Below are 23,972 nucleotides of genomic sequence, written 5' to 3' on the forward strand. Positions count from 1 at the left end.
CAGACTGCAGGCTGCGCGGACTTTCCTCACAGACGAGATGCCCTGAGTGTCGTGTGACTCCCCTGTGGAGGCTGCACGTTCCTGGGCCTGCAGGCGCGCAGAGCAGAGGAAGGGCAGCGCCAGCCGGCGCCTCCCGGGCGGCGCACAGGGGCACCTTGATCACGCACACCCAGCCACACGACGGAATTCGGTGGCCTGAGGTCGCCACGGGCAACTGCGCATGCCACCAGCCTGCAGGGTGCCCGGACCTGTCCGGTGGCCTGTCTGGAAGCAGCCTGTGTGCAGGGACATGATGGCCCCTGCCAGTGCATGGGTCTCAGGGACGATCCCAGGGGACGTCACACAACGTCCTGATGAGTCCTCAGGCCTGCAGCTGGCCCCCCAGCCCTGAGCCTCCTGTCCCCCAACACATCATGTCTGTTACCTGATGGTGACCAGAAGCCCCAGTCCCAGCCTCTCAGAGGGGGTCAGGGATTCCCCACTGGGCTCCTCATCCCACCCAGGCTCTCCACTACCTACCCTCCTCCCTCCCCCTCCCCCCTTCCCTCCCCTCTCCCAGCCCCTCTGAACTTCCTCTAACCCTACCTCTCCCCTCCCCTCCTCTCCCTGCTCTGGGAGGGGATCTTGGGCTGCCCAGCTAATAACCACAGGCTCAGGCTCTGCCCCTCCACCCAGCTCCAGCCGTTTCCATGGACGAGGGCCCAGCACAAACACGGGGGCTGCAGCCCCCCTGCACACCCAGGACCCCCCACAGCACAAGGTTGGTGGGCAGATGAGGTCATTGCCACAGAGGCCCGCAGGCCTGTGGGGGGGACTATTTGTTGGACCTTGTTTCCCTGGCAACCTGCTAGACCCCTCCTCCTCTCTGTGCAAGGATGGATGCAGACACTAAGCAGCCCCTGAGCCACAGCTACACCTCCCACCTGACCCCTGGTCTGACCCAGCTCAGAACCCCACTGTTGGGGCGGGGTGGGGCGCTGACCCACCTCCAAGGTGTGCCCAGGGAAACTGAGGCCCAGGTGCCCAGAGGCAAGGCCACATGACACCTGCACAGGTCCCCAGACTGGGGTCCCTCTGCCTGGCAGTGGGATGGGCTGACTGCTCTGCCCAGCATGTGGTCCTGTCTGCTGCACAGTGGCTGAGAGGGGACAGAAGAGGAGTCCCGGGGCCGTACGCAGGCTGGGGCTCAGAGGACGGACCAGGACGCCAGGCAGGGCAGCCCGGGTGGGGAAGGAGCTGGCGGGCCAGGGCCCGGCACAAGGTAGTGGCTGTGGGGCTGGGACGGGCAGCTGGAGGAGCTGAGAAGCAGGGGGACCAGCCTGGACGTCCAGGACTGACCCCACAGCCCCGCTCCCCCTCCCCCTCCCCCCATTCTTCTGTATGCTTCTCCGCCTCATCCTCAGCCTCTGTAGTCAGCCTGAAAGGCCCATGGGATCCAGCTCAGTACCTTCCTAGACTGAGACATTACCGAACTCACCTTCTTACCTAATCCCTCAGCTATCTCTTGCCTCCCATGCCAGCCCCTACTGGGTGCTAGCTGGACTTGCCTCAGGCCATCTGTGCACCCTGCCATGCTGGCTCTGAGCACATGCTGGGGGCAGGGAGAGGGCAGCTGAGCAGATAGCCAGTGCACAGGGGCTTCTCCCACTGCCCGAAAGGACGTAGGCCGCCAGGCCAGGTTGCCTCAGCAAGAGAAAGCCTTCTCCCCTTCTGATTGGTGAGGGTTGCTCCTCCCTGCCCTCTGCTCCTGCCCTGGCAGAGGGCACACTGCTTCCCACCTGGGTGGCCCTTGGCCTGGCACCCTGCAGTGGGTAGAGCTGTGTCCCCAAAGGCCACACCCACCTGAACCTCAAAATGTGACCTTATTTGGAAACAGGGTCTTTGCAGATGTGGTGCACGATCTTGAGATGGGAGCGTCCTGGAAATCCAGGTGGCCCTCCATCCCACAACAGGCGTCCCCATAAGGGATGGGAGAGGCACCGTGAAGCCACGGAAGGAGCCAGCCCTGCAGCACACTGGATACCTGGCCTCCAGGCCTGGCAAGGAACAAACTCCTGTAAGGGCCCCCTGTGGTTTGTTAGGAATGCCCCTAATACAGAGCACAACCCCCAGCAGGCCCCATGCACCCCCTGGGGACAGAGACATGGGCCTCAACAGGGACAGGTAGACAGGCTCACACAGCCCACCCAAGGGCAGGGTTAGGGGACATCTTGGGGGGGATGGCGCAGGCACGCAGACACTGGCTTCCTGAGGGATCCATGGACCTCAACAGCTGCGCAGGAAGCTGCGACCTTCCGTGTGTTGCCAAAGGGACGGCACCCACTCCCATCTCAGGGCAAATGGTGGGACAGGGCAGCAGACACCTGCCTGGCCAGACTTGTCACCCACCAAGCCCCACCTCAGACCCCCCTCCCAAGCCTCCCTCAGACCCTCCGCTACCCAAACCCCTCTGAAGGCAGCAGACTAAAAGGGACTATAATTTAAAATACATTTATTTAGTGTCATCTGTTTGTTACGCAAAGCCGTTAAATAAATACATTCTCCAAGTCACTCCAGTACACACCTACTGGCTGTACAGATGAGGTAGAGAAATCGGTCGGCTCCACAAGGCTCTGCACACGGGTGGGCGTCCTCATGTGGGAAGGCCTTCTCCTCCCACCATCGGGCCTACTGAACCCAGCCCCAGGGGCCACAGTGCCCGCCCGGCAGGAGCAGGTGCCTGGGACCCGTTGGGCCTCCAGTGTGGCTCCCCGCCTGCCAGAGAGCCTGGCCAGGGCTCTGTGTCTCCGGGCTGCTTTCTCCTAGAGGCCCCTTCTGCACGGAAGCACTGCACATGCGTAGGAGACTCCGACAGCAGGAGCGCCTCCTCGCCTGGCAGGATAGTCTGATATACGTATATATAGCAATAGACCAGCCAGCAGACGTTTTCAGTCTGCCTTGTTTAAAAAATATACTTTTCTTAATATTTATGACATAGAGCTAAATGTGGTATTTGATTAAAAAAATATTCTTCCTCTGACTTGCTGCCTCTCCAGACCAGTAGTGACCGAGCTACGGTCTTGTCCTGGGCCTGTGGCTGGCATTGCCCGCACCCTCTCCAGCCGGGCCTGCAGGAGACAAGGTCAGGCCCAGCTGCTCACCCTGTGCAAACGGTTATTCACGGGGCTGTTCTCTGAACCACAGGAGAATAAACTCTACTATTTACACTGTACAACAGGACAAAGAGACCCAGGTCGATAAAAATAGCTTTCCTCTTAAGCACAGTCCCACAGGATTCCTGGAGCCCCCAGGGCTCCAAGAAACCCCCTCACTCAGTAGTTCCCGTGGCTGCACTGCCACCCAGCACTGCACCTACCCAGACCCCACCACACCCTCAGAGCACAGCCACAGAGCCCAGCAGGACACCCCAGGGCTGCAGGCTGCTGTTCATGCAGACATGGGAAGGAGAACCCTGGTGAGGCAGAGCACAGAGGGAGACGTGCCCCAGCTGAGACTGCCTACACCCACAGGCACACGTCACACACATGCACAGGCACATGCTCATGTACCACACACACCTGTTCATGCACATGCAAGCACCCACGTACACACATGCATACTCATGCACACACCATACATCCAACCCATGCACTCATGCATGCATGCACATACCTCACACACACATGCATGTACTCATGCATATGTGCATACACACATGCTCATACACAAGTGCACATCAAACATGCTCATGCACATTCCACCCACACATGCATGTATACACACACATGTGTGCACACACACTGAGAACAAGCCAGGTCCGAGTAGCCCATCTCTTCCCTACCCTGCAAAGACAACAGCATGGCCAAGGAGAGCAGCCTTCTGTTTGCCAGGTCCTAGTCTCGCACTCTCCACCCACATCCGTCCACACCCTGTCTCCCCCACAGTGACACAGAGCAAGCTGTGTCTTTCAGCTGAAATGAGCCCTCAAGAGCCTGGCCTTGCCCTTCTGCCCATGTCCACCCCTGCAGGGAGAGCAGGCCACCCTCTGCCACCACGACCACAAAATCTGGGCCATGTTGCTCAGGGCAGAGTAAGGCCAGGCAACTTCCTGGGATGGCCCACGGGGAGGCCAGGACCACAGGGACAAGGTGGAGCAGGGCCTGCTGACTGTCCAGGCCTGAGCCACAGGAACGGTTCCCCACACACCGCCTGCATTTCTTCCTTAAAAACAGCAACAGCAAAGTCTCTGGATTTAGTGGTTTCAAACAACAAAGCAGGTCAGGCCAAGGGGCGTACAGGGTGTAGAGGGGAGGGAGGAAGGGGCCCCTCTACCCTAGCTCTGCCAAGCGAGGGGGGAGCCACAGCCTGAGGCACGGTGAGGACGGAGGAGATAATAATTATATATTAGTTAAATAACAATAACTTAAAAGGCACTGATAAATCACTCCAAAGAGAAGTGCTTGGTGTCAGGGGGACAGCCATGTCACCCACAGTGGAGTGACCGGCCATCTCTCCTAGTGGTTTGACTTGCTAAGCCAGTGCTGGTGCTGGTGTAGGGCAGCCCACAGGCGGCCTGCATGGCCCTGTGTGCCCAGTTCTGGGGGGGGTCCCCAAGGGAACTGGTATCTTAGGAACAGAGCCTGGAAAGCAATGCTTTCCAGTTGGGGGGGATGAGTAGAGGGATGCAGAGGCCAGAGGCCGCCTCCCACTGCCAGGCCTTGAGAGGGGAAGACAAAGGGGCAGAGATGTCCAAGCCAGCGACCCCCAGGCTCCTGCCTGGCCTTGTGCCCAAATGTGCTGGGGGCACTGGGCCTGGGGGCTCAGCCCTAGCTGAGTAGACATCCCCCTGCACACACAGCCTGAACCCAGCCGCAGCCAGGCCAGGTGTGGGGGCTCAGCCCTTGCAGGTGTAAACCTCCTCCCGCTGGGTGCATTGCCGACATTCCACATAGCAGCACCAGCGCACCTGGCACTGGCAGGGCCGTGTCACCACCCGGCTCTGCGTGTTGTGGCCACGCCCACAGCAGATGCTCTCACAGTTCTTCTCACGATGGCACCTACGGCCAGCAGTGCCCGGGGAGAAGCGGCTGGCCAGGCAGAAGCTGGGCGAGTCATCCAGGTGCACAAGCTCTGGCGTGCGGGGCAGTGGGTCACTGCCTGGTCCCACAGCTCGGCCACGTGGTGGCGAAATGGCGCCAGCCTCACCAGTGGCCTCGTTGGTGGTACTGCCCACCTTGAGCGCTGTCTCATACTTGTGCTTCAGGCGCTTGCCCACCTCGTGGAAGGGCGCCAGCTGCCGCCAGCATGTCCGCACAGTGCAGGAGCCTGACACACCGTGGCACTTGCATGTGGTCTCCACCCCGGCCTTGATCACCTGGTGGGTGGGACAGAGGTGGGCGTGAGGGCTGTGCTGCAAGGCCAGAGACCAGTCCCAGGGGATGACCCCCAAGGAGTGGGACCCCACCACTACCCCAGACCCAGGCCTTACCCAGGATCATCACTACCCACCACCCAGGCTTCCGGGCTCTCATGCCTGTCCCTCCGCCTCCAAGTCAGGGACCATCCAGCACGTAGTCCCCAGAACCACCACAATGCCACCCATGGCCCAGTGTGGACATTCCCTTCCCCTCCTGCTGGCCGTCCCTGCCTTTGGGGCTGCCCTCTGCAAGGGCTGTAGGTACACTCCCTGGAGTCACCAGCACCCCACTAAGACTTGCAGTTCAGTCTCTGCCGGGACAGGTGAGGACAAAACGGGCAAGGCCGACCACTGGCATCAACATGGGAGCTGACCGCATTCCTGCCTGGGCATCAGAACAGGAGCTGCAGCCAGGCACCCAGCAGCCAGGATAAGTTGGAGGGAGGAAGAGCACCTCCAGGTTGGCTCAAGAGGGGAGGAGACTACCGCACACACACATGTGTGTATATACTTTGCACATGTGAATGTGCACACATGCACACGTACGCACGCACATGCATGTGTGCATGTACACAGGAAGAAGCAGGTGTGCCCAGCACCAATGTTCCCCTACAGATCTGAGAAGATGTCCTGTGTTCCAGGCTGGCTCCTTCCCAGGACTTGGGTCTCATCTGCAAAGCTGTGGAGTCAGGCCAGCTGCCCCTGGGGGCCTCTTGCCTGACTACCCACATCAGGGTCCCTGGCTGGGGGAAAGGCGGCTCCCCAGGGACTTGTCTGACCCAGGCTTGAGCTCCCACGCTACCCCCGGGGACAGCAGGCTCAAGGGGGATTAAGAAATATAGCTGCCCCCCAGGCAGGCAACAGAAGGGTCACATTTAATGACACTGCTGAGAAACCTGGACAAATTTAATTAAAACGCTGCTTACTGAGGCCCGGCAGAGCTAATGGAGCCCTTTCCATATTCTGACTTTTCATTAATAGTTTACAAAAGGACCAGTAACAGAGGGTGCCGGGAGGGGGCCAGCAGGAAAGAAAGAGCCTCGCCTAGGGGATTTAGGCATCCTGCCCCCTCCCTGGGGATGGAAGAAGGGACAAGAGCTGGGTAAGGGGGAAATTAGTTCTTTAATAAGTGCAGGACTCAGAACTCAGCTCCCCAATAAAGGGGCTCGGAGTGCTGGCTCTAATTACAGCCCCCAGCCCCCAGTGAGGGGGCGCCACATCCCGGGAGCTGCCAGACGAGCATGCAGAGCCCAGACTGTCCCACGGCTGAGCTGAGCCCTAAGGGGCTTCTGGTGGTCCGGGTTGTGTGGGGACGAAAGAGGCAGGCTGCTCCGTTCACAGTGAGATGTCACCGATGCCTCCTCTGGTGGTGTGGGCCAGGAGCCCAGGGGCTGCTTGGAGGATGGAGGATGGCCAGGCGGCAGGCCCACCAGGCCCAGCCGTGCCCGCAGCCCCCAGAAGGCCCGGCTGGAGAGCCTCCACCTTGAATTCTTGGGGCCCAGTTCCCTCAGAACAGAATTACAGCTGCAGACCTTCCCCCAAGGCAGATCCAGTATGCCTGAGTTGGGCCAGCCACACCCCCAGCCCTTCCCTGGGACCTGACTGCGGTCCACCTAGGTCCCCAGGGACAGACCATCTGCCCCTTGGCCCTGGCAGGTGGGGCCCAGCCTGCTGTCCTCCTGGTTAGATGGGGCCCAGCAGGGAGACCCTCTTGGTGGCTTTGACCACCCAGGACCAGATAGCAGACCAGCCCAGGACCACCTGCTTCTCCACAACCAGCAGCAAGAAGGCATTCCCTGCCACCCCTCCACAGGGCACCCTTCCATGAGACCCCAGGGCACCTGGAAGGAAGAGCCTTAGAGGCAGGAAGTCTGGGGGGCCCTGGCTGGCTCCCCAGGGCTGGAGCAGAGAGTCCAAGGCAGCAGCTCCACCTTCTCCAGGTCCCCTGCCACCCTGCGCCCAGGCCCCACCCCTGCACTCAGGCCCTGCCCCCACACCCGGCTTGCCTTCACACCCACGAGGTTGTTGTGGAAGTCCACGCGTGCTCTCAGGTCCTTGCTCGCCCGCCGGCCCAGGAACTCCTTGACGAACTTGCTGCTGTACTTGAGGTTGTCCCCGCAGCCGCCCCACTGCCAGGCCTCACGATTCTCCAGGTCAGGGGCTTCATCGCAAGTACAGCGCTCCATGCGGCCCGCGCTGCAGGCCTTGGCCAGTGCGTGTGTCAGGCCAGCTGAGGAGATGGCGTAGAGGAAGGCGGTCTCCTTGAAGCCTGGGTGGGCATGGCATCATGAGAGGGGGCAGCCCAGAAGGTTTGAACCTGCCCATGAGCAGGAGGCATGGGGGGCCACCCAGCACAGGACCTGTTGGGCCAGAGCTTCCAGGGCTACTGGAGACCCCATTGGGGCCCAGAGTGTGCTTTGCCCAGCCCCCAAGGGCTGGGGGTGTGGCTGTCCCCAGTTTTAAACAAGGCTGTTGAGAGGTTCATATCAGAGTCCCAAGGACGCATGAGGGAGAAGGCTCTGTGCTGGGCACCAGGGCACCAACTGGAGCCCTGCCCTTATGTCCTGCATGTGGCAGGAGCCCTTCAAAATTACCCAAATATGCCTCCTGCCACAAGCGCATCTGTGTGAGGTGAGGCGGGGCAGGAGGTGGGGGGACAGGAGAGGGTCAGGAGGACAAGGTGGGCAACAGCCAGGAGGAGGGGAGCACCAAGAGTTCCAGCCCCAGGGAGGCCTGCCCTGGGGCACAGCCATCTGGGCCCCTCCCCCTGCCCCACCCTGTGCCCCGCACCAACCTCGCTTGAGCAGGCTGGCCCGGTAGCGGCCCTCCAGCGAGCAGTTCCAGCGCTCAAACCGGAACTGGTACTGGCACTCGAGTGCACTCATGCTGACTGCCTCCACCAGCGTCTCCGCCACACCCGGGTCCCTGCGGCACATGCGCCGCTGCTTGCGCTCCAGCTTCAGCCGGTCACAGGCCTTGTAGTGTGCCTGGGCAGCCGCCTCCAGCTCCAGGGTCAGTGGGAGGATGGTCAGGGGCTCACTGCCTGTCAGCCTGGGCACAGGGAGGCCAGGGTGAGTGCACTGGCAGAGACCAGGGTGCTAGCCAAGGGCGCACACTGCTGGGACCTGCAGGAGCCCAGGACTCTCCCAGGTGCATCTGCCTGCCCTTCTGCTCCTGTGCCTGCTTATCCTGCTGGGGGCGGGGAGGACTTGTCCTCCGGCAGCTTGTGCAGATGGCCCCTGGGCTGACTCCTGAGAGGGCCCCCCAGCTGGAGCCCAGGGGCTCTGCTCTTGGGTCCCCCCTGCAACTCTCTTCCCGGAGTGAAGCCAAGGCCCAGCCTTGCAGGGCCAGCTGCCTGTTCCCAGGCTCCCTACTTATTGCTTGATCCAGCCTTCTGCTCACTCTGCGCTCACACCCGTGGGCCTGTGTCCCCAGACAGGCCCCAGGCATGTCCATGCCCAGCTACACCCAGACCCTCAACCCTTGGGAGGAAGAGGCACTGCCTGGACATAAGTGGGGCTGACAGCATCACTGGAAATGAGACCCCACCCCATGCACCCATAGGATCTTGGGGTGCCACCATGCCCCACTCCCTCCTGCTGCCCCTTGAGAGCCCCCTCAGGGCACAGCGGCCACTAGGCTGACTCCACAGCAGCAATGTTCTGCAAGGGAAGGGATGTAGGTGGGTCCTAAAGTCCCAGCCTCAGCAGACCCCAGCAGCCAGGCTGTAATTCCAGGCTCCTCTGGGATGACCTAGGGTACCAGCTTTTGAAGCCACCCCTGCCCCACACATGGCCTCTCCTGGGCTCTGCCTGGGAATGGGGGGCAACTATCCTACTGAGGGCTGGCAGTTGGGCCCAAGCCCCAGACCCAGTCCTTGAGGGAGCAGTACCCTGTGGGGTCAGCTCCCCAAGACCAGGAGGCCAGGGGTGCAGAGGGAAGTATGCAGGCAGGTGGGGGAGAGGCACCCCTGCACACGCCCTGGGGTGAGGCCACACAGGCAAGCCCAAGGCCAGTGATGGGCACATAGAGGAAAGGGCAACGCCTGTACACCCCCTCCACATGCAGGTGCAGTGTGCACAAGGCAGCAACAGGCATCTGACAAGACCCACCCCAGGCCTCGGCCCTGCTCCCCATGGTGTTCAGAGATGGCACAGCACCAGGAAACCCCTTGCAACCGCCCGGGACTGAGGGTGCAGGTGAGCAGAGCCCACGGCAGCACCCTCAGCTGGAGTCTGAGCAGAGTGTCTGCAGGGCCAATTTCCTCGGCTGGGAGCACACAGCCCAAGATGCTCTGAGCCAGGAGGACCACAGGTGGGAGGCCAGAGTGGGCGCAGGCTGGAAGAGAAGCCCCAAAGGTCCCTGGAAGGACCTGCTACAGAGGCAGTGGAGTGAGGGAGCAGGCACACTGGGCCCCCCGTGCATGATACTAACAGGTTACAGTGTCCTGCCTAAGGGCCCAGGATCAGTGGCTCTATGGACCTCCAAGCCTCCTGCCTGAGCTCAGACAGCTCTGAGCCCAGGGACAGCTGCCCAGCCAGGCCAGGGCAGGCAGGGGCCTGAGGACCCCATGCTGGAGGCTGAAAGAGCCACACTCCCCACACAAAGGCAGCTCACATGGTGCAAATTTGTCCCCATACAGGAATGTCAACAGCTGTGTCCAGAACAGTGTGCCCCACAGTGGAGGGCAGCAGGCGCCGACCTGCATGTCCCCCAGGTCAGATTCTCCAAGATTAACTGAACTCCAAGCTGTTGAAAAAACACTCCAGTGTCAGGAGGACCCCATATGGCTTGGAAAGGGTTCCCACACCTGGGGTGGTCTGCATCCATACTGCCCACGGGGCTGAGGGTGGGGCCCCCACACCCAGGCCAGCCTGCATCCACTCTGCACATCTCTCAGCAGCCTGGGTGCCCCGCCCTACACATGAACAGCAGCCTATTGGCAGGCAGCTGGCTTTCAGCCCTGGACTGTGCAAACAGCTGAGCAGCAGCTCCTAGGCTCCCTTCCTCGGTGGGGTGTGCTCAGAGCGAGGCTGGCCTGGGGGCTGCACTGACAGAGGATAAGCCCTCATGGAGGTGCCAGGCGGTGAGAGTGAGTGGGCAGATAATACATGGGGTACAGGAAGTGAGGTGGGCATTGGGCAGGCCCCAGCTCAGTGGAAGAGGCCCAGGAACAGAGCCCAGGGTTCCCAGGGCAGAAACCCAAATAGAGAGGAACCTCCACAGGAGCTGGAGGAAAAGCGAGAGGCTTGAAAAACACTCAGGATGGGGAGGGCTTTTCTCAGTGTGACTCGGAATCCAGGAGTCTCTCCTGGGCTCTGCCTGGGAATGGGGGGCAACTATCCTACTGAGGGCTGGCAGTTGGGCCCAAGCCCCAGACCCAGTCCTTGAGGGAGCAGCACCTGCCTCACCCTGTGGGGTCGGCTCCTCAAGACCAGGAGGCCAGGGGTGCAGAGGGAAGCATGCAGGCAGGTGGGAGAGAGGCACCCCTGCACACACCCTGGCTCTCTAGACATACAGGGGTTTCTGTGTGGCAGAAGGCAGCAAGAACCAGAAGACCGACGACGAGCATGGGGGCAGCGTTGCTGCTCGCAACCCAGACCAAGGCAGACCTCTGCACATGTGTGCGTGCACGTGTATACATACATCTTTTCCTATAGCTCAATAGCAGAAGGAATTGGCCGCAGGTGGACACAGGATGTGACCCTACGGTTCAAGGCAAGGAAACATCCAGCTGTTAGGACTCATGAGAGGCCCCTCCTTACTCCGGAAACACAAAATAAAAACATGCCGACGCTATCTTCCACATATCTGAGGAGCACCAATCTGTGTCTGATAAGCCTGTTGCCAAGGACATGTGGAGAGATGTACCTGCCCGGCTGGAATCCTGGGTGGACATGTCCATACAGGTCACCACTGATTCTCTTTCCAGAAATAATGTGTGCAGAAATACTATCTTAAAATATACAAGCACTTACACGTTGCCCAATGCAATGCTGCTGTACAAGAATGCCAAATAAATGGGATCCGTCATCCAGACAGGATGGGCAGGCACCCGAAGAGCTCCAGCCTGACGCCGGAGGCTGCCCATGCTCTGCACAGGGCCTGCATGCACGGGGCAACAGAACAGGCACGGCCTGGGGCAGAACAAACACCTTCCTCTCCCTGTGGCCTGGGAGATGCTTACGCATCCCGGGTGACCTATTCCAAACAACCACACCCAACATACAGCAGAGCCCACCTTGGCCCTGCAAGCCAACCTGAGGTGCTGAGCCTCGGCCACATGGCCCCTCTCCAGGGGCTGTGCCTTCAGGTCCAGAATGTGCCCCGGGCTGTTTGGCACAGCACAGCCCCTGGCCCACCCACCCAGCTGCCTACTCCATGCCACAGAACCTGCCACTGGTCAGCAGAGCTACAGCGCCCCCAAGCCCCCACTGCAGACGTCTGGCCTGGGACAGGCAGGTGGAAAGGTGCACAGGCTTGCCCAGAGGGCCACGAGAATGAGAGCCGGGCAGGCTGCCCATAGGCGACAGCCCCTCAGCAGGCAGGCAGGAGGCCCAGGAGAGGCAGCAGGACCCACCCCACCCCATCCCACCTAGACGGCCTCTCCCAGAAAGAAATCATAAGGCCCAAGTGACACTTTACAACATTCAGATACTTTCAAAAGACAGAGGATGCCCAGGGAAGTAGCAGCCAGCATGTGGAACACAGCTCTCACTTGAAATAGCCCCAGGCATGGAGCTCCCAAGTCCCCTGCCTAGTAAGGTCAGTGGGGCCACTCTTGGACCCTGCAGTGGCCATGTTGGGCATGGATGACCCTGGGCAGTGGCCACGCCAGGCACTGACCACATTGGGTACGGGACACACAGGGGACAGACCATGCTGGGCATGGGCCATGCCAGGCAGAGTGGGAGCTCCCTGGAGATGCTTGCCTTTTTGTTCTCTTCATATTATAAAACCTTCTGTGTCAGCCACTCTCCTAGCTCATTTTGGGAAGCCACCCCTACTCTAGTGTCATGACAATCTCCTTAAAGTTGACATCCTGCCATCTATCCACAGGTGCCAACATCTCTGTACCAGGTTTAGTGGGGCCAGGACCCTAAGGGTCTCCTCTTCTCGCTTCACAACGTCACTGTGGCCTCACGTGGGGCTCACTTGGGGCCCAGATCTGCAGTGATCCAGGCCTTGTGCCCTCCGGGGACTGCATCAGGAGGGCCCACCAGCGGGTGCCATGAGCACACGTCGCTGTGCATTTGCACAGCAGGTTTCAGCACCTATTCATCAGGTACATGCATGTAATGGCTGTGCTGGTGTGCATGCGGCTGCTGCGCCTGAACTGTCTCTGTCTCTGTTTACGCGGGGTTCATGCCTTGGGTTCCCCCACCCAAGGTCTGGCCTGTGTTGGGGCTGGTCTGGATTCCAGGAGTGATAATGTGCAGAAATAAAAACACCCTCATAAACTGCGCCTCCCACCTACTGCTGACCCAAAAAGCACAGCTGACCCCTCAGTGACCTAGGACTGGGTGACCTCACTGGGGCCATTCCCCTCTGATGGTTCTCAGATGCTCTGTGTATGTGTGTGCAGTCCGCAGGGAGTGAGGTCTGCTTTCCTTCTTTCTGATCCTATGTGGTTCTTGCCTCGCTGCACAATGAGCATCACGTGTAGAGCCAACCAACTGCCCTCCAGCACCCAGCCCCACACCATGGCCCCTGGTTCCACAGCGGCGGACCTGTACCCGTGTGGGCAGGTGAGGCCATGTGGTGAGAATCTCTCCCCGACTCATCTCCCCTCCCCAGCCCAAAGTCACTCGTCTGCCACCCAGACCCAGCCTGCAGGAGATGAGGATGCCCTAAGGGCTGGCAGAGTGCCACATGGCCAGACACCACAAACCAGCACGCTGCAGAACCAGGGCAGGATTGCCACATAGGACACGCCTCCCCTCTCACTTGAGGGCTCAACAACTGGTATCCCTGAATCAGACCAGGGTGACAGCAAGCATCCCGTCTGCCTCCTAGTCCAAAAGGGGAGGCCTCACCCCTTGGCTATGCAGCATGAGGCTGGCTGCATGCGCCCTCAGACACCCCGTGTCAGGCTAGAGATGGCCCTCTGCCTTCAGTTTGCTAGGAGCTCCTAAACGGATCTGAATGTTATCAAACACTGTGATTTTTCTGCTCTAATACACTAGAGTGAGTTCTACCAATCAGTTTTCTGGCATTAGCACCAAGGGTCCCCAGAATGAGCCCCCTTGGTCAAGGTGGGCTATCCTTTCCCAGCAGCGTCGCTGTAACTCAGTGATGTTTGGTTTGATTTCTTCTCCGATGCTCTGCTGTTGGGTGTCAGTGCCGCACAAGGGCTCCATTTTAAAATTCCCTGGAAGAGCTTGTCAGATCAGAGTCATGTCTCCTTACCTGCTCCGCAAAGCCTGCAACGAAGCCATGAACCTGCTCTCGGTGGAAAGAGACCCTGTTTCCTTTTATTCCTTCTTTTCAAACAGTCCTTACTGGAATATAATTCACATACCATAAAGGCCACCCACTGAGAGTATATGATTCAGTGTTTTACAGTAAATTTATAGATATTTGCAAACACCACTACAGTCAATTTAGGATGTGCTCATCGTCTCAAAGAGAAACCCCATACCACCGAGCTACGCACCCCTGGCCCCTCCCCAGGCCCCTGGAATCCATGAACCCATGTCCCGCCTACACCTGCCCGTCCCAGGCATGTCCCAGAAATGGAATCGGACGCTTTGCGGCCTTGGGTCTGGCACCTCTCACCAAGCACCATGTGTTCAGGGCCCATCCACACTGCCGTGTCAGAGTTGTGAGCCTTTTCACAGCTGAGTGGTATCCCCTGTGGCCAGTGTCTGCTCACTACTCCACAGCTGAGGGACCCTTGGTAGCTGTCCACCGGGCCCCACGAATAGTCATGCACATGTTTGTGTGTGCACATGTCCTCACGTCCTTTGGGTCCAGACTGCGGGGGAACACTGGGTCATGGGGGAGAGACTGTCTGCTATTCTCCGTAGCGTCTGTGCCCCGAGGCCGGGCTTCTTTATTCACTGTAGTCTTGGCCAGGGCTTCTGCATCTCAGCGCTGCTTCTCGCATTTCCTCTGGAGTTTGAGATCCCTCAGCATGGATCACTTGCTGCTTCCCTGGCTCTGCCTGCAGGGCCTGCAGTGATGTCCCCATGTCCCCAGAGATCTTCTGGTCCTTCTTCACAGGGTCTGCTCATCTCTGTGCATGTGTTTATATTTTCTGTACTACTTCCCCTTTCTCCTTTCTGGCTTGGCTCTGTTCTGCCCCTCGCTTCTGTGACAGATGCTTGCTGAAGCTTCTGAGCTTCTCTCCACTTCCACAATGTGCAGACAGCTGCCACTGCCATTGCTCCAGTCACAGCTCAGGTCACCACGAAGGCTGGGTCACAGTTAGGGCTGCTCTGGGGGGTGGGCCACAGATAGGGCCACTGTGAGAGTGGACCACAGATAGGGTTACCATGGGACCAGGTCACAGATAGGGTTACCATCAGGGCCAGGTCACAGACAGGGCCATCGTGCAGCAGAGCCACAGATAAGGCCACTGTGCGACTGTTGCAGGCCAGTTCACAGCCCGGGACACCATACGGAGCTGGGTCACCCTGAGGTCATCCCTCTGTTCCCAATTCTTCCTTGCCCTATAGGCCTGTGAGCCAGTGTGTCTTCTGTCCTATATGCCCTCTCCCTGGGCCAGGTCCTCCCTGGGTCTTGTCTAGTCACCCCTGCCCTGGCCTGTGTTCCCCTTGTCCTTCCTGGCCTCCTTTTGGGTGGCTTCCTATGATTCCATTTGTTCCCCTGACTTCTGATGTCCACTTGCCCTTATTTTCATGGGCCACATCCAGGTGACATGAGTCTGACTTACCCACATCCAGGGTCGGGGTTCAAGTCCCGGGAACACGCCATGGCCCCGCGAACCGGGTGTGGCATGTTCTCAGTCCAGGTGGGGCCTGCACTCCTCCCATGTCTGAAAGACAGCAGGACTGTCCCCAGCCTTGCCAGTGCCTCTGGCCTCGAGGGTTCTGCTTCCAGAAGCCTCTAGACCTTGCCTCATTTCAGGTAGCTTTGCTGGGTGCTCAGTGCTGGCCAGCAGTGATTGTTGCCCCTGGAGTATGTCACCCCTCCATCCTGCCACTGTTGGCCCATGCCCCAAGGAGCTAACCCACATTTTTTCTCAGGCTGCTTTTACAACTGTGTCTTGGGCATCTTGTGGTCCCTTCATTGTGTTCTGGATCAGATGCGTTTCCTGTTGGAGCCCCTAACACTCTGGTCCCGTACAAGGCTCTGCTGACCCACACCATGCCCGGGTGAGTCCTCCTGACCTGCCCTTCCACTCTATTTCTCTTCAGCTGTTTCTAAGCTGCTTCCAAATCAGTCTATGACTTACATTTTTCCCTGTTCCATTTGGTTTTCCGAACTTGCTGGGTCAGTGTTTTGGTTTCTCAATCTCTGCAGATACCCCAAGCTCATCTGGCCCCTGAAAGCACACGAAGGCTGTTTTATTCAGCATGTGATGCTCCATTCACTGGGCTGCTGCCAGCGTTTTGGCAGGCCCCTGACTGCACTTCCATGCATGCTTAGTTATCTAGCCACATGCTGGTTGCTGCACTTGGGAAACTATTTGCAGTAATAATTTGAAGCAGAGGATGAAGGTCCCCAAAATTCATGTCCTCTGAGAACTTCAGAACTTGCTTTATTAAGAATAAGGATCTTGGCAGTGTAGCTGAGGTAAGCATCCTGAGATGGTATCTGGGATTAGCTCTGTGCTGTTGAAAGCCCATTCCCTGACCAGCTGCAGCCGGTCTGCACAGACCCTGGCCCAGGGGGAAAACCTGGGACAGAAAGACTGGGGTTGCCCAGCCCCCACCATGGGCCAGACCTGAGGCTGCTGTGCTAGCTGCTTGAGGACAGGGCTGCCCCCTGAGCACCCTGCTGGACACTGGCCAGATAGCCAGGGGGCAGATGGGTACTTCTGGACAAAGGGATGAGGGGTGGTCCAGGCTGGCGCCAGAGATGTCCTTGCCCTCAGTAAGGAGCCTGGGAGCCAGGAGGTCCCCTCCCCGGATGGCCTAGCCCCCAGGCCTGGCCCCCAAGCATTTGCTTCTTCCCATGCAGAGTAGGGGACATTCTGATGGTTTTCCCTCCAGCCGGCAGGCCGCGCCACCCCAAGGGCCACCCGGCCAGCATGCCCAGCTCTGGGAATGGGGAATTGAGGTCCGGGACTGCGTGGAGGGGGAGATGGCTGGGGTTCCAGAAGCCACAGTGCCCTGCCAAGGAAACCTCAGCCCCACCAGACAGAGTTTAATTTCTGTGTGAATCAAACTCAAAACAAATTCCAGCTGAGAAGCCAGTTCTGAGATCAGCCTTGCATCCTCCTGCAGCTGAAGCCTGGCCCAGTCCAGCCTGTCTCCCACCAAGCTCAAGGCGGTGGGCACAGATGGCACCAGAGCCAAGGACAGTGGGCTGAGGGCAGTGGGCACAGATGGCACCGGGACCAAGGGCGGTGGGTGCACGAGAAGTGAGCACACAAGGCTCCAGGGCCGAGGGTGGTGGGCAGAGGGCAGTGGGCACAGATGGAGCTGGGCCTGAGGGTGGTGGGGCATGGGAGGTGAGCACACAAGGCTCCAGGGCTGAGGGCAGTGGGCAGAGGGCAGTGGGCACAGATGGCACTGGGGCCATGGGCTCCCAGACACACCAAGGAAGTGGCAGGGGACACAGGCCATGGGCAGGCAGGACAGGAGGGCAGGCCCATACCAATAGCGGCTCCCTGAACCCTTGTGTCTATGACAGCTGTCCCCTCTCCCAAGTTTCCTGCCCCAATATTCAGGGGCAAGAAAAGTTCTGTTTGGTCCCTACTTTGCCCCGACCAGCTGTGTCCATGCAAGGCCAGTGAGCAGAGTGACAGCTCCAGGGAGCCCCTGGCCAAGTCTCAGCCACCCTAGGGCCAGCTGACAGACTTGGGACTGGGCCATGCCTGGAACGCTCCTGCACCAGGCCCACAGTGCTGCCTGCCAGGCCTGGTGCCCGAGAGCCTAATGAAAATGTCCCCATCCACCCCTGCAGTCCCCAGGGCAAGCAGAGCCCCAGGACCCCCAACCCTGGGGGTTGGGGTCTGCTTGGCCCCTTTTCAGAGCAGGATGCGGAGCCCCGTGGGGCAGCCAAGATGCACAGACCCAATTTGCCGTCTGCCACAGGGAGAGAGGGGAGTGGTGGTTTTGTGGGGCAGCAGCCAAGCCTCTGTGCCCTGGTCACCGCAAGCCAAGCCTTACAGACGCTACAGGCTCATGGGGAGAAGGGCAGGATGCACGCAGGGAGCCACAGGACCCTCCCCTCGGCCACCAGTGCCACGTCCATGGCCAGCTTTCTGCCACAGAGGGGGACCTGGGGACACTGAGGACACCCCACCCCAGGGTGGCCTGGGAGGCTGCTGCGGCTCCATCTGCCCAGGGGGGAGCTGGCTCTGACGTGCTCTGGCTGGGAGCCCCTGGCAGCCTCTCCTCTCGGGCCAGACCACTTCCCTGGCCGCGTCTACCTCAGGTATCGCTAAGAAAAACAAACACAGCTTGAGGCTTGCCTTTTTCCATTCCCTTGTCCGGCTGCCGGTCTCCGAGGTGTAGGGCCTGCCAGCTGGGCGGCCGGGTTTCCTCCTGCGGCCAGAGGAACCAGGCCAGTTGGGAACCACTCTGGGAGGAGCAGGGGGTACAGCAGGCTGGCCTGAGGGTCATGGAGCCGGGCAGCCAGTGTGCCACCCAGGTTGGCGCTATCCTCCCAAGGATGCCACTGCATAGCCACCTGCCGCCCAGACTGGCCCACAGAGACTACGGGGCTCCTTAGCCTGGCAAACCCACCCAACCTGTTGCCCCTCAGCATGCTGTGTGCACCACTGGCAGCCATACAACATCCAGGTCCAGAGTCCCAGGTCAGCCTCCATGCCACCTGGCCAGCAGGTGTGGTGCAGCCAGAGCCAAGTCAGGGGCTGGGTGGGGGCTGGCCAGCCTGCTGAGGCCACACTGCAGACTCCATGCTGGCCTCCAGGTGCACCAGCCAGGGACCCTCCTGGCCTCCCCAAAGGTCAGCTACAGGTGCAGAGCCACACTGCTGGGCTGTGGCCTCCTCCTGGAAGAGGCACAGCAGAGGTGAGCCCTGGAATGGGGGGCCCTACTCCTCGACCAGAGCTAGGTTTTCTAGACAGCTGAGCCTCCTGCAGCCCACTGAGAGAGGCGGGCACCACAGGGCACCCCTGCTGCCCCCCAACAATGCACATTGGGAGCCAGTGCTCCTGTGGGCCAGGATTAAGGGGGCTGGGCCAGCCCTGCTGACAGCTGTAACTTTCAGCAGCCAGGAAAGCTAAGCCAGGCCCATATCAGCTCATTGCTGTCCCAGGCACACAGCCCCAGGAGTTGTGTGAGAGGAGAAAAGCTGCCCACACACTCCACCATTGTCCTCGACACTGCCATGGTGCCCTGCACTGGGGCCACCCTCGGAGGCTCCCTCTGGTGCCCACGGCCATAGACGGGAGCAAGATTAGGCAGCTGTTCTCTGTCCAGACGGCTGCCGGCTGTGTGGGGACATGTGCTTGCACAGCTGAAGGGAGCCAGGTGTCTCAGGCCCACCGTGAGGCCTGGGCACCACCAGCCCAGGGGCACAGTGCTGGCCCTTCTGCTCCATCCACCTGCCTCCTCATGCCAACCTCCACCCCAGGGTCTCGGCCAGGGGTCCTGGGAGAATCCCCACTCCTTCACAGGCAGGAAGCCAGACCCTCCTCCTGCCACCCTTCCACCCTCTTGGTCCCTGGAGCTCCCTCCCTGGCCTGACTACCCGTACCCTCCCCAGGACCTCGCCGTTGGCCCACTGCCCGGTGGCCTCCCGGACCTATTGCTATGAAGTCTCATCCACAGGGCTACTCCAAGGGACCTCAAGGGACTCCAAGGGACCGAACCCTGTGGACAAGGTCCCTTATCCGGGTCCTCACTCTTGGGCAGGCCTGACCCCTCCTGACCCTCTGGAGCACGCTCTGTTCCCTGTGGCGTCTCCCTCTAATGGTGGACCTAAGGTTTTGTGGGACTAGTCTGGGCATGGTTGCCTGACTGACTCCCTAGCCCCTGCCTGCTCAGTCCACTGCCCCTCCAGCCTGGCCTCCAGCCAGGAGATACCAGGACACCTCCCTCTCTGCCAGCCCCTCGCCAGCCCCACACACAGCCACCTCCAGGATAGTGGCCCCTCCAGAGGGCAGCTTCCTGTCCCCAGACAGCCATCTGATCCTGGTTCCCCCACACAGCCAGCCAGCCCTTGGGAGCAGCAGGTAAGAGACAGCACCAGGCTCTCCTCTGCTCACAAAGCCAGAACACACCAGGAGCGCTTACAACTCAGCAGCACCAATCCGGCCGAAGTTCTGCAAAGGGACTCAACAGACGTCTCTCCAGAGGTGTCCCAGTGGCCTATACACATGAAAAGATGTTCGGCAGCACCCATCACCAAGGAAACACAAATTAAACCACAGTGAGATACCAGCTCATGCCCACCAGGATGCCTAGAATAAAGGCAAAATGGAAGGGCGGAAGTAACAAGCACTGGGCACAGCTTGGGGTGGAAAATGGTACAGCTGCTGTGAAAACAGTGTGGTCGTTCCTCAAAAAGTCAGACGTAGTACCACGTGACCCAGCAGTGCCCCTTTGGGGTATGTATCCAGAGAAAGTGAAAAGCCTGCACACCCATGTTCACAGCAGCCAAAGGCAGAGACAACCAGTGGATGGACGGATCCCAACAACACTGTGTGCATGTCCATCCAACCAGATACCATCCAGCCACAAAAAGGAAGGAAGCCCTGATCTATGCCACGGCGTGGGCAAGCCCTGGGGACATTATGCTCACGAGAAGCCAGACATGAAAGGCCACACGTTGTGTGATTCCACTTGTACGAAAAATCCAGAACAGGCAAACCAGGAGAGACACAAAGTGGATTAGTGGTTGCTGGGGGGCTGGGAAGGGGGCGAGATACGAGGTTTGGGGAGTGATGAAAATGTTCTGGAATTAGATAGCAGTGCTGGCTGCACAGCCTTGTGGGTGTGCTAAAGAACCACCGAGTTGTATGCTCTTAGCAGCATATAGGATATGAGTTGTTTCAGTAACAGAACTATGGCCCATGGCCTCTTGCCCACTTGGCCTCATTCATGTAACCCTGACTGCCTTTCATTTGCACTCCAGGCACCCCTCACATGCCTGGTGTGGAGAGCCTTTAGGTGCCATGCCTGGTGGTGCCTCCTCCATGCAGGCCTCCAGGGACCAGGAGGCAGGGTCTGCTCCCCTAGGCCAGCCTGCAAATGTCAAGCCAGCCTACAAATGCCTCCTACAGAATGTGGATGGCTGAGGATACCGCCAAGGGTCTTAGGCTTTTGCCTGCCCAGGCAGTCCCAGCATGCACGTCTAGTGGCTCCCTCCGGGGTTCTGCTGGGGCACGCGAGGCATACACACAGGATCTCTAAGCAAAGGATATCAGGGTACCAGGGAGCCCAGGACCTACTCTGCCAGGCACGGATCCCAATAAGCCCCAGAAGCAGCCCTTGGCTCCTCATGCAGGGCAGCACAAGGGTGCCTGGCCTCCGGGTCTGGGGCATCCCTTCCTGGGCAGGTTCAGGTCCATCTTCTCACCTGACCACACAGACAGGAGAGCAGCTAGGTGGTGAGCCCACCCCACCCAGGGCAGGCCAAAGTGCACTGGGGCTTCCCAACCCACCAGAGTGGAGCCAGAGGGGCAGGAGGAGGGAGCTGGGAACCAGGCCCACCTCTCCCTTCCCCCTCTTGAAAGCTCTGCCTGGCACAGAGGCAGCTCCAGTTACAGCCCAGAAACCTAGAGAGGCTGGCCTGGGGGGTCACGTGGACAGCAGGAGCCCTCTCTGCCTCCTCCCACGGCTGCAACCCAAGCCTCCCTACAGCTCTGCATGCCAGACAGGACACTCCATGCCTGCCTTGGGCCATCTTCCCCTTCACGCTCTGCTCCTGCCACTTCCTGGGCCAGGAGAAAGGGACCCAGCCCCAGGCCCAGCCAGTCCCTGCTGGCCAGAGATGCCAGACTTCCACACAGATCAGCCCCCTCCTGGACTCTTCCTCTCCTCCCAGACCCAGCCGACCTCAGTGCCTGAAGCTGTCCTGTGGCATGTTGCTGGGCATGGACCCCTTCTAGCACTGCCCCCTTCCTCCTGCCTGTCCGACTGGCACCAGGCCTAAACCCTCCAGGACCCCAGTCCGTCAAGCAGAGCTCTGGCTCTCACACCTGACCCCCGGCAGAGCCAGCTGTACCCTGGGCAGGACATCTGCCTCCTATGCTCCCCAAAGGCAGGATTTGGGAAGCCTCACTTGGTGGAGCCATTGGGGACAAAATGCAGGGGAAGGGGGCTGGCCAGAAGAGCCCCCGGGGTGCCAAGCCCCCCCCTCCAAGTGCCCCGCACCCACTGGGACTTCCTCGGGTGTGGGCCCTAACACACACATAGAAACAGCAGAGCTCAACGACTTTCCCAAAAGCAAGGCGAGCAGGAAGCAGAGAAAGCGGGCTGTTGCCAGGACTAGACCTCCCCTCCCCGCAGTGGATCTATCTTCTAGTCAGAGTAGTGCCACCGGGGTGTACGCAGACCCCAGGCCATGGAGAACAAGCAGGCGCAGCTGGCTGACAGGCCACCATGACTCACCATGGACCTGCGGCCAGGCGGCCATCCCCTGACCCTCCCTATACCCAGGAGGGCAAGGGGAAGGCTTGCACAGATGGTGAGCAGGGGCGTGCCTGCCAGTCTCTGCGCCCAGGGCCCCAGGCAGGGCCAGGCCCCAGCTGGAGCCAGGAGAGGGCTGCTGGTGGGGTCCCCAGAGGGAGGTAACACTGGGCTGACCCTGGAAGACGACCCAGGAGAAAGAAACAGAAGGAGAAAGGGGGAAAGAAAAACACAAAGGGAAAGTTTCCCATGAAAATATTTTATTTTCTTTGAGAACAGGATACACCTGCAGGGCTCCGCGCCCGGTCGGCCTCTCCCCGCCTGGCGGTGCCACATTTCTGGACCGACGGGGCCCTCTGCCGGCCAGGCCGCCGCGCGCCCCAGGCCAGGGGCGAGGGAACAGGTGACGGCAAAGGGCGGCGGCCGCGAGTGCCCAGGGCGGGCCGGGCGCGGGGGTGGGTCCGGTCCAGGGTGGAGCCTGGGGGCGGGGAGGCCGTGGTGGGCCGGGGCCGCGAGCGCGGTGCCACCCCAACCCTGGAAGGCCCACCCGCAGGTTCCCCAACCGCAAGGGTTGCCAAAGGTCGTGGGCTGGACATCCCAGGTCTGGGAGAGAGGGACGGGGAGGTGTTGGAGGGAACGGCGGGGACGACGCGTCGAAACCACAGGCCGCCGCTGCGGAGAAGCGCGGGGCGGTGACTCACTGGACGGCGGGAGGCGGCACTCACCTCCCAGCCCGCTCACCGGCTCGGGTCCCCCAGACGCGCGCCCGCGGGCCAGGCCGGAGCGAGCGGCAGGAGCAAAGCGCAAGAAAAATAAATTCCTCCAGCTTGAGGCTTTTTCGGCCCCTCCTTTGGGGCTCAATGCGAGGAACATCTGGATTTTGTACGTATTTTTTGCTGTTGTTGTTAAATTAACTTCTCAAGGAGAGAAGGAGGGTCGGGGGTAAGCTGCAAGGGGCTGAGTGGCCAGGGGCCAGGGGGCTCCAGCGTTTGTCAAGAGTCGGCGGCGACGGGGAGCAGGACCAGCGCTTGGCCCCAGGCTCAGGGGCGCCCTGCGTCCGGGCGCGGCAGCCGTGACGACGACCCCAGGGTCACGGAGGACCGCGGCGCCGTGCCAGCCCGTCGGGCACGCCGGCCCTCTCCGCGCCGCGCCGCGGGGACACCGACTCGCGGGCCGAGCGACGCGCGCGCCGCAAACAAACAGCGCCCGGCACCCCGGCGGCCCCGCCGGCCGGCCCGGCCGCGCACCTGGGCCGCCAGCCCGCCCCGCGCCCACCCCCGGCCCCCGCGCCCGCCGGGCCGCAGCCACCTACCCGAAGTAGGCGGCCGAGGGGCGCAGCGCGGCGAGCAGCAGCGTCAGGGCGAAGGCCGCGGCCAGCCAGCGCGCCAGCAGGGGCCCATCCAGCATCTTGCCGCACCGCGGCGGCTGACCATCGCGCTCCCGGCCCGCGCAGGGCGCCCCGCGGCCGCCGCCCTCTTATAGCGCCCGGAGCGCCAGGCCGGGGGCGGGGCGCCGGCCAGCTGGGCCCGGCCCGCCCGCGCCCGGGGAGGGGTCACGCCGGCGCCGGGGGCGGGCCGAAACCCGAGCCGAGCGCCCGCCCCACCGCGCCGCCGCCCGGCTCCGCAGCTCCGGGGGCGCCGCCCGCGAGTGGGGAGGGGGCGCGCGAGGGCGGCGGGCGCGGGGGCGGGGCGCGCGGGGCGGGGTCTCGGTGTCCTCGTCAGCCCCGAGTCGGAGCGCGCGCTCGCTCCCCGAGAGCCGGCTTGCCCGCAGGTGATGCCCACGAGCCGGGCGAAGCTGGACCGAGGGGGCAGCAAGGCTGGAGGGGCGCCGCCGCCTTTTTGTTG

At 60.9% G+C, this 23,972-nt stretch overlaps 1 protein-coding gene across 2 annotated transcripts; it reads right to left on the reverse strand.

The window, feature by feature from the left end:
* Nucleotides 1–2,474: 2,474 nt before the first annotated feature.
* On the reverse strand, nucleotides 2,475–23,654 carry WNT9A (Wnt family member 9A). Of its 2 annotated transcripts, none has more exons than XM_037017300.2 (4): nucleotides 23,441–23,654; nucleotides 8,190–8,446; nucleotides 7,414–7,664; nucleotides 2,475–5,353 (listed from the first exon to the last, which is right to left on the reverse strand). In XM_037017300.2, the coding sequence occupies exons 1-4, from the start codon at nucleotides 23,533–23,535 to the stop codon at nucleotides 4,874–4,876; spliced, it is 1,083 nt and encodes a 360-aa protein (XP_036873195.1). In that variant the 5' UTR covers nucleotides 23,536–23,654; the 3' UTR covers nucleotides 2,475–4,873. The 2 variants fall into 2 exon arrangements, with proteins under 2 accessions (XP_036873195.1, XP_036873194.1); XM_037017299.2 differs by having other exon boundaries at nucleotides 7,402–7,664; nucleotides 23,441–23,651.
* Between the last annotated feature and the right edge of the window lie 318 nt (nucleotides 23,655–23,972).

The sequence above is a fragment of the Manis javanica genome, chromosome 14 (assembly GCF_040802235.1).
Source record: "Manis javanica isolate MJ-LG chromosome 14, MJ_LKY, whole genome shotgun sequence".
Classification (NCBI taxonomy): domain Eukaryota; kingdom Metazoa; phylum Chordata; class Mammalia; order Pholidota; family Manidae; genus Manis; species Manis javanica.